At 63.5% G+C, this 9,340-nt stretch overlaps 1 protein-coding gene across 1 annotated transcript; it reads left to right on the top strand.

Moving 5' to 3' along the window:
• Positions 1 to 222: 222 nt before the first annotated feature.
• On the top strand, positions 223 to 6,542 carry DEF8 (differentially expressed in FDCP 8 homolog). Its single transcript, XM_019536068.1, has 11 exons — positions 223 to 389; positions 666 to 763; positions 918 to 1,067; positions 1,464 to 1,605; positions 1,981 to 2,145; positions 2,534 to 2,661; positions 3,096 to 3,209; positions 3,557 to 3,637; positions 4,094 to 4,234; positions 4,429 to 4,538; positions 4,883 to 6,542. The coding sequence occupies exons 1-11, from the start codon at positions 266 to 268 to the stop codon at positions 4,983 to 4,985; spliced, it is 1,356 nt and encodes a 451-aa protein (XP_019391613.1). The 5' UTR covers positions 223 to 265; the 3' UTR covers positions 4,986 to 6,542.
• Positions 6,543 to 9,340: the final 2,798 nt, after the last annotated feature.

Genomic DNA, 9,340 nt, shown 5'->3' on the forward strand with positions numbered 1-9,340 from the left:
GCCGCGCCGGGAAGGGAGCAGGGCACCGCCCTCGCCCGTCGGGCCCACGCCGCGAGTGTGGCCACGTGCGGTGCGCTCAGCTGCGCGCCCGGGAGCGGAGGGACTGGTTTTTCCGCCTCGACGGCAGGTTGCGCGCCCACTCGCGCACGGCGGTCACGCCGCGCTGCAGCGTGCGGGGCCGGGAGAGGCGGGCGTGGGGCAGCTCGGTGCTGCCGCGGCGCCGGCTGCCTCACTCGGTGCCCTCCCTCCGGCAGGTGGGCCTGCTATGGAATATGATGAGAAGCTGGCGCGCTTTCGACAGGCTCATCTCAACCCCTTCAACAAGCGGCTGGGGCAGGGCCAGCATGAGCAGAAGGCCGGGGACGCTACCGAGGACCTGGCCCATCGAGGTGAGCGCTGCCCTGTCCCCCTCGCCCAGCCCAGGCTCCCGGAGCCCCGCGGGCTGCTGTTGGGATGCGGTTCCTTGGCTCCCGGGGCTGCAGGGGCTCGGGCCAGGCGGGGAGCGTGCCCGGTGCCCTTCTCTGTCCGAGCCTGGGCAGGGCCCTGCCGGGCATCGGCGCCGGTGATGAGCGTGCGGCTGGGCCGAGCACTCGCTCCACGGCTGAGCCGCGTCCAGCCCTCAAAGGAGGCTTTGCCTGCTCACCCCAGGCCTCTCCCCCCGGCAGAGGTGCTGCTGGATCTGTCGCAGGCGGAGCCGGAGTTTCAGTGCACGGAGCGCGTGATGGACCTGGGCCTGGCTGAGGACCACTTCTCCCGCCCTGTGGTGGGTCCCTGGAGCGGCTGGGGGGTCCTGGGTGTGGGAGGCTTGGCCCAGCGGTGGCGCGAAGGTGCCTGGGGTCGTGCTGCCTGCCCCGCCGGTGTCTGCTTCCTGGTGGGCAGTGTCGTGGGGCTCACAGTCATGCCCCGCTTGCCCGCAGGGTCTGTTCCTGGCCTCGGACATCCAGCAGCTGCGGCAGGCCATCGAGGAGTGCAAGCGGGTGATCCTGGAGCTGCCCGAGCACTCGGAGAGGCAGAAAGACGCTGTCGTGCGCCTCATCCACCTGCGCCTCAAGCTCCAGGAGCTGAAGGTGCGCATGCGGGAGTAGGGCTGGGCCCATGCAGCAGCTGGGTGGGGACTCTCCAGTCTCAGGGGGCTGGGAGGGGAGCACAGCCCCCTTGGATGGTTGCTGGGGTCTGGACCAACTGCCTCCCGTGGGCTGCCAGGCTGAGGCCTGCCAGTCCCTACTGCCCCAGGCTGGGGTGAACCGGGCCATGCATCAAAGCCCCCCACCGCGGGCCTGGGTGGGAGAGGCTGAGCAAGACGGGGCTGTGGAGCGGAGTTCCCGCACAACCCACAGGTGCCTGGGAGCACTGGGGCTCAGACAGTCCCCAGCTGCCCCTTGCCCCCACGGCTGGGGGAGCGGATGGCCCAGCTCCCCCGCACGTGGCTCCAGGCCCTGCCCTGATGCCTGTGCATGTCCCAGGACCCCAGTGAGGATGAGCCCAACATCCGGGTGCTGCTGGAGCACCGCTTTTACAAGGAGAAGAGCAAGAGTGTCAAGCAGACGTGTGACAAGTGCAGCACCATCATCTGGGGCCTCATCCAGACCTGGTACACTTGCACTGGTGAGTGCACTTGCACCCATGCACACATATGGGGCCAGGCTTACACAGGAGGCAGCTGACCTTCCCAAGCCAGGGCTTGCTCCCTGCACTCAGCTGAAGTGGTAGAGGGGAAGAGCCCATCCCAGCACGGACAAACTGGCCTTGCTGCTGGGCACCAGGGCCTTGCTCACTCACATGGCAGGTGTAATGGTGCAAAGGGACTGCCCACTGCTCAGCTTTCTCCTCCTGTCCTTCTGCCTCCTTGCCCCACGGCCAGGCAGCTGTGGGTGCGAGCATCCAGTACTGTTTGAGGAGGGTGGGCTCCTGCCCCTGGGACCAGCAGGGTGGGTGTCCTCATGGATCAGTGTTGTGCCTTCCCTCCTCTTCCCCACTCAGGGTGCTACTACCGCTGCCACAGCAAATGTCTGAACCTCATCACCAAGCCCTGTGTGCGCTCCAAGGTGAGTCACCAGGCTGAGTATGAGCTGAGCATCTGCCCCGAGACCGGGCTGGACAGCCAGGACTACCGGTGCGCCGAATGCCGGGCACCCATCTCTCTCCGTGAGTGCTGGGGACAGGGCTGAGACCAGTGACAGGCTCGCATGCGGCAGGTGACCTGGGTGTGCTCGGGCCTGGCGCTTGCATCCTGCAGGTCTGGAAGGGGAGGAGCAGGGCAGGGAGCTGCTCTGGGTGTGGGCGTCTGGGCAGCAGGGAGCTGGGGCCTGGTGCAAGACAGGTGATATGTGCCAGGAGCCACATAGCCATGCCCTGACTCAGCGTGTGCTCAGCCGGGTTGCTGCGTGCTTTGGTGTCCCTGGGCTTTGCCCCTCCCTGAGCACAGGGCTCCAGTGCTTGGTGCAGGCTGGCAGGGGCCATCAGGGAGTGCCCTTACAGTGTGTGGGAGGGCAGTGGTAGTGGTGCCCAGCACTGATGGCGGTGCCCTGCGCAGGGGGCGTGCCCAGCGAGGCCCGGCAGTGCGACTACACGGGCCTGTACTACTGCAGCAGCTGCCACTGGAATGACCTGGCTGTCATCCCTGCCCGTGTCATCCACAACTGGGACTTTGAACCCCGCAAGGTGAGATGCCTGCTCCCCCCATTATCCCTGGGGTGTAGGGGGGCCCATGTCTGCCCTGTGTGTGCGGGGGTGGGACACAGGGGAGGGGTGGCTGTGGGCAGAGCCAGCTCCCCTCTGTGCAGCCTGGGGCTAGCGAGGGCATTGGCAGTGCCCTGGGGATAGGGTGGGCTACTGGGTGGTGCCGGATAGAGGCTGGACGTGGGGGCTTCTGGACAGGTGGAGGGGGCTGTCCCCTTCCATGCCACATGCAGTGCATGGGACCAGCCGGCCAGGTCTGCCCCTGCCTGGCTGTGAGCAAGGGGCAGCTGAGAGGTGCGCATGGAGGGGCCAGCTCTGTAGTCTCCTGCCAGGGGCAGGAGTGGGGATGTGCTGGGGTGGGAGGGCACAGGGCTGCCACCACCTGGCTGACGGGGCCTGGCGTCCTCGGGGGCCAGGTGTCACGCTGCAGCATGCGCTACCTCGCCCTGATGTTGTCGCGCCCAGTGCTCAAGCTGCGGGAGATCAACCCCCTGCTCTTCAACTATGTGGAGGAGCTGGTGGAGATCAGGGTAAGCCCCCACAGCCTGGCTCAGGGTCCCAGCCACCCTGGCCCCCTTCCCCCTGTGCTTTGGCTGCCATCTGGGTGGGGTTGCTGGGTGTTCACCAGGACCTGGGGCAGAGGCCAGCGAGACCTGCCCCCTCTGCCCTTCCCGGAGCAGGAGGGATCCACGAGGCTTGTGACTGGCCCATCCTGCACTCGCTGGGGCAGGGGGAGTGGACAGCTCATGTACCTGCAGCTAGTCCAGTGCCCCCGAGCTGCTGCCCTGAGGGACGGGGGGAGTCCCACGGACAGTTGCGCGGTCCCTGGCAAAGGGCCTTGAGCCTTCAGCCCCATCTGCCCTCCGCCCCCCAACAGAAGCTGCGCCAGGACATCCTGCTTATGAAGCCCTACTTCATCACCTGCAAAGAGGCCATGGAGGCACGGCTGCTGCTTCAGGTGTGGGGACTGGTTGTGGGGGGGACACGCTCCCTGCACACACTCCCTTAACCCTTCCCTGCCTGGGGCTGGTTCCATATGGCAGCTCCCCAAGCACCAGCTTGGTTCTGGTGGGTGCTGCTGAGATGGGCTGGTGGTCAGCAGGGTCCTGCTCCTCTGCAGAGCCCCTCTACCCATGTGTTGGTCGTGGCTGAGCAAATCCAGGCACCAGCGGCTGGGCTAGCCCTGGCGATGACATGGTGCCAGATGAGGCTTTTGTCCTGGTCCTTCCTCAAGAGGCTTCCCTTACCCCAGGGGGAGCTGGGGTAGCCCCCGGTGGAAGCTGCACGTGGCTAGTGGGGAGGGCATGGAGCCCTGCCTAGTACTGTCTGCCCCCTGTCTCTGGTAGGGACTGTGGGAGAGGGGAGGGGGGTATCCCAGGTACTGGGCTGGGCACTGATAGCCGTTACCCCACAGCTGCAGGACCGGCAGCACTTTGTGGAGAATGATGAGATGTACTCACTGCAGGACCTGGTGGACGTGCAGGCTGGGCGCCTGGGCTGTTCGCTCACCGAGATCCACACTCTCTTTGCCAAGCACATCAAGCTGGACTGCGAGGTGAGGCTGCCTGGCCCGGGCTGGGCAGTGGGCTGCTGTCTCGCCTCCTGCCTGTGCCATCTCCCCACCCCACACCTTCACCCCGCTCCCCAGGAGCTCACTGCAGGTGTGCGTGGTCCCGGGAGCTGCCTGTGGTGCAGGGGTCATGGGGGGGCATTGCCTGAGGGCTCAGCCTGTGCTGTTCTTGTCCCCAGAGGTGCCAGGCCAAGGGCTTCGTGTGCGAGCTCTGTAAGGAGGGCGACGTGCTCTTCCCCTTCGACAGCCACACCTCGGTCTGCACCGACTGCTCCGCCGTCTTCCACAGGTGGGTGAGCCTGGGCACTGGGAGTCGAGAAGCAGGAGGGTGGAGGGAGCAGAATCCAGGGCCTGGCAAGTGCCAGGGCAGGGGAGGATGAGATGGGCTGTGCCCAGTTGGAGCCTGGCACGGCCCTGCCTCAGGAGCTTGCCTGCTTGCTGGTGCAGGTGATGGACCTGGCACTGCACCCCCTCCTTCAGCCTGGCCCGTGTGCCTGGGTCTCCCCAGCTGGGAGGGGCTGGGAGCAGAACTGCAGATCCTGGCGCATACCCATCATGCCGGTGTAGGGGCTTAATGTGAGCTGGCAACAGAGCCCCTGCATCTTGCCCTGACGCGGCCCTCTCGCCCCCCAGGGACTGCTACTACGACAACTCGACCACTTGCCCCAAATGCGCCCGGCTCACCCTGCGCAAGCAGTTGCTCTTCCGGGACCCCAACACCAAGGTGGAAGCTTAGGGCCATGCCCAGCCAGCTAGCATTATGGAGCCTCAGCAAGGGGAGGAGTAGTAGGACCATGGCCAGCCGCTCTGTATGCACTTTGGGTGGCAGGCCTGGACGGCCTGCTTCCACCCCTGGACTTGCTGCCTCGGCGTGACTCAAAACTGCCTGGGATGGGGCTTGTGCAGCTGCTGGGCCCTTTTCGCCACCACATGGCAAGTGCTGGGCCCTGCTGACTGGGGGGGCCACCCAGCTGCATGAGGCAGTGCACTGGACAGGCTCTCCGGGGTGGTGGTGTGTAGCAGGGGATGCACCCATTGCAGAGCCTGGGCTTGGTCTGCCTCAGCCCCAGCCTGCACCTTCCTGCTGGCCCCGGTGAAGGGGCATCTGTGCTGCCCCAGGCCATGGGGCTGTCATCTACTTTGGGGAGTTTTCTGCCTCCTTGTCTCTCTCGCTGCCACCACTGGGCTGGGGCTAGGAAGTTCATCTGCCCCAGGGACACAACTGTGCTCTCTCTGGGAGGGCAGGGGGCCTGGGGTGAGTGTATTCAAAGCACCCTGTTACCTGGGCTCTGGCTGCGTGGCCTGGCTCAGGGCATGGGGTTGGGTTGGGGGAGCCCTACATGTTCGTTACGGGTGTGCAAGGGCCTGTGCCCAAGGCACCTGCCCCCAGCACACAAGTGTTCACACTGCACCTGCGCTAGCACTACATGCCCCCAACCGCAGCCACCGGCCCCGGTTGGGCCGTCCAGGGGGAGCACTCAGGCCTTGCTGCTGCTGCCCATGCTCTGTGCCTGCAGCAACAGAGGGTGCTGGTCTTGGTGCCTCCCTTAACACTAATTTCACATCAGTCTCCAGTGGGATGGGCGGGGGCTGCAGGGCTCAGGCTACAATTGAGTGCTGCCCTGTCCCATGGAAGGCTTGAACCCGCTGGGAGAAGGTTCCCCTGCCCGACAAAGTAGGCTGCATCCCGTCGCCACTCACATTGACCTCTCCTTGTTCCAAATTCATGTGGAAACATCTCTGCCTGTCCTAGAGATGCTGATGGAGACCTCCATGGGGCTGGACAGCAGGCAGGCCCCAGCTGGGCTGTCCCCGGGCCCCCTAGTAGGGGCTGCTGGGGTCTTAGCTGCCGCAGGGGCAGGGCCACAGCCTTTCCAGGGCAGCCAAGGCAAGTGGGGGGCTTCTAACTGCCAGAAACAGCGTCTTGTCCCCAGTGAGGGCAGGGGGCTGAGACCTAAAGCAGTAGAGGAGGGCTGAGCTGTAAAGTCCCTTCTGAACTGGGGCTGGCTGGCAGCTCCCCTCCCTGCTCCACTGGTGTAGCACTGCTGCCCTTGAGCTCCCTGTACCCCAAGGCAGCCTGGCTCTTAGACCCCAGCTCTATCCCTGTGACCCTGGGGCTGCTCCCTTCACCCATCCTCTGTCATTCTCATTGGAAGAAACATTCCACAGTGCATCTGATCCCCCCCAAAACACACACACTTGAACACATCCGTGTTGCAAATGAAAACACTGCTAAAGTTTCACGGGAGCATTAACTCGGCGTCTGCACAATGTAGCATTTTCTATTCCTGTTTCCCCTGTGAAGCGTCTTCTTTCCTGGCTCGGGGCTGTCCGATGCCTGGTTGCTACAGCACTTGGTACCGGTGCCATTCTTGGCTGGTTATGTTCCCTGTCTGAGCTGAACCTGCCTGCCAAAGGTGAATCCTGGCGCCATGTCTCCTTGCAGTGCTGGCCCCCGTCCCTTTGTCCCCCAAGCCAAAATCCCCAGGAGGGACCCACTAGTAGCACACTCCCTTGTCTTCTGGCGAATGCCTCTTGTGCAAATCCAAGACCCAGCTCTGCTAGCCCTTGCACGAGCACTTCACACCCGTGTGTGGAGACCACGACCAGCGCACATTGCTCCTGGAGCCAGAGACGTCTGCTCGGGGGCTGCCCCAACAGGCGACATTTGCCCTGTGTGGCCCTAACTTGAAAGTAAATTATTATGACTTCCAGAAATGCTGTTTTGATGGAGATGGGGTGGGGCTGGACCCCTCCGGTGCAGGAGACCCCCAGGCAGGGGCACCCTGCAATGCTCGCAGGGTGCAGAGCCGCCGGCCCTTCTGGCAGCCGGACTCCTCCCTGGCTTGCTCCTGTGGCTGAGGGCGAGTGAAACTCGGGGGCATCTGAATGCCAAGCCTCTGGGCTTGGGCCCGGATGTAGGATGCCTGCCAAAGGATTTGGAAGTGTCCAAAGCCCCGGGCTGAAAAGCCTGGGGTGGTGGGTGGTTGCCGGTAGTAGGGCCGCATAAGGGTTTTTTTGAATGATTCAAAACTGATCTGGCAAATTTGACTTGGGCCATGAAAAATTGTCATTAATATTAATACTAATCATTCTGAAAGCCGGAACCACAGTGCGCGGTGATAGTCCGCGCCCGGACGGTTTCAGCAGGACACGGGACGGTAGGCACGGGGGGAGGGAAAAGTGCAGACACCAGCTGTCTGTACTGCGCGTGCGCGCGGGGTGGGGGGGGGGTGAAGAAGATGTATTCTGCGCTTGCGCAATCGGGTGGGGAGAGCGTGTTTACAGGAGAGTGGTAAAGCAAGGCCGTGATGTCATCCATGTGCGCGCGCTTTGCGTGACGTCATCAGCCGGCTCATCGAGAGGGGCTCAGAGTCGCAGACCACGAGGGTGGGGAGGGAGCGCAGGGCTTCCGTCCCGTCCCGTCGCGTCCTAGCAGGACTAGCCCCGGCTGCACCGTCCCAGCCAGGGGGTTGTTGGGCTTAAAAGTCTCCAAGGATGGAGCTTGTTCTAGGCCTCGCCGCCCTCCTAATCAAAAGCTTTCCCTAGTACCTAACCTCAGCTTCCCTTGCTGCAGCCTGAGCCCATTGCTTCTTGTCCTGTCATCTGCCCCCACTGAGACCAGCCCAGCTCCATCCTCTTCGCAGCCCCCCTGCAGGGAGTCGAAGGCTAATACTCATTCCCCACCTCAATCGCCTCATCTGCAGACTCAATCAGTCACGCCCCCCAGCCCCCAAACCATTTTCTGAACTCTCTCCAATGTGTCCACATCCTTTCTACAGTGGGGGGCCCACAACCGGACACAGGACTCCCAGTGTGGCCTCCTCAGTGCTGAGCAGAGGGGAAGAATTGCTGCCCTCCATGTGCTGGCACCGTTCCCACCACTGCAGTATCTCTGGGCTCCCCTTTCTCTTCCCTTGGTGCTTGCCTCCCGCCCAGCCCTGCCATTTCAGGGGTGTCCCGGGTATTCAGTCTGCTGGCTGCCCCACACAGGTCTCTGTCCTCCTCCCTGCAGGGAGGGCCCTAGGGCACTTTCTGACCAGCTCATCTTGCTGTGCTGCTGGCAGCTCTTGGTGTGTGAGCGCCTCTCCCTCCTTGCCAGGAGTCTGGGGACCCATGTGCAGGGCCTGGTGCTCTCGCCGCCCGCTGAGTGCAGGCAGGGCATTGGCAGCTTGTGCTGCCATATGAGCCATGCAGGCTGTGAGCAGCGCAGCAGCGTGCTGAATCAGCCCTGCTGGCTCCAGAGAGTCTGTCCGCGTAAGAAAGCCCCTGTCCTGAGCACTGCGGCGGTTACAAAACCAGCGTCAGCAGATTTGCGCCTCTGTCCCCTTCTGCCCTAACGCTCGGCAAGACCTGGTCGCCCGTTAGGACCTGCGTTTTCTGCACTGGTCCCAGCCTGCCCTATGGGGTGTGGGTGTTGTGGTGAGCAAATTGTACGTGGGTTCCTGTCGGGAGCTGACAGCTGGCCAGGCTCACCGCCTCTTCCAATCCCACCTTCCTTTCCTGCAGACCTCCCTGAGGCGAAAGGCCTTGATCCCCAGGGAGATGGAGGTGGTGGCGGCAGCAAAAGAAGAGGGAAGGAGAAGGATTTGGACTGGTGGCAGCGTGTGCAGAAGGTCTGTAGCTCTGCTGGGCACGGTGATGGGACAGCGGCAGGGGACTGCTGTCCTCATTCTGGGAACCCGGGTCACCCCCCAGCAGCCACATGCCTGGAGCCACCCGGGACACGCTCAGTGTCCGGGTCAGGCATTCCCTACTTTCAGAGTTAAAATGACCCGGTGCAGATGTACGCTGGTGGCTGGGGGTTGTCTACAGATCACTCTGGCTTAAGCTCTGCCTCACCGTCTGTGCCAGGGAAGGGACAGAGAAGGGCATGTTTGTCGTTGGTTTGGGACTAATGTTCCATGTCCGCATGTGTTCGAGGCTCTGCAGAGCACTGCTCAGCCCCATACGGCTCCAGAGCCTGGCACTAGAGGAACCTTCCTGTGCCCCCCATGCCCTGGCAGCCTGGTGCATAGTGGCAGGGAGGCCTGGGGAACTGAGGCATGCAGCCTGAGCGCTCTGTCGTGCTGTCTGTTGCTGTTGCTGGAA

Source organism: Crocodylus porosus, unplaced genomic scaffold (genome assembly GCF_001723895.1).
Source record: "Crocodylus porosus isolate Cpor-Errol unplaced genomic scaffold, CroPor_comp1, whole genome shotgun sequence".
Classification (NCBI taxonomy): domain Eukaryota; kingdom Metazoa; phylum Chordata; order Crocodylia; family Crocodylidae; genus Crocodylus; species Crocodylus porosus.

Excerpts from the sequence above, each read along its gene's own strand:
- DEF8 (XM_019536068.1), top strand. The coding sequence starts at position 266 with ATGGAATATGATGAGAAGCTGGCGCGCTTTCGACAGGCTCATCTCAAC. Across the intron at positions 764-917 it reads ACCACTTCTCCCGCCCTGTG|GGTCTGTTCCTGGCCTCGGA; the intron begins GTGGGTCCCTGG and ends GCTTGCCCGCAG. Across the intron at positions 4,539-4,882 it reads TGCTCCGCCGTCTTCCACAG|GGACTGCTACTACGACAACT; the intron begins GTGGGTGAGCCT and ends CTCGCCCCCCAG.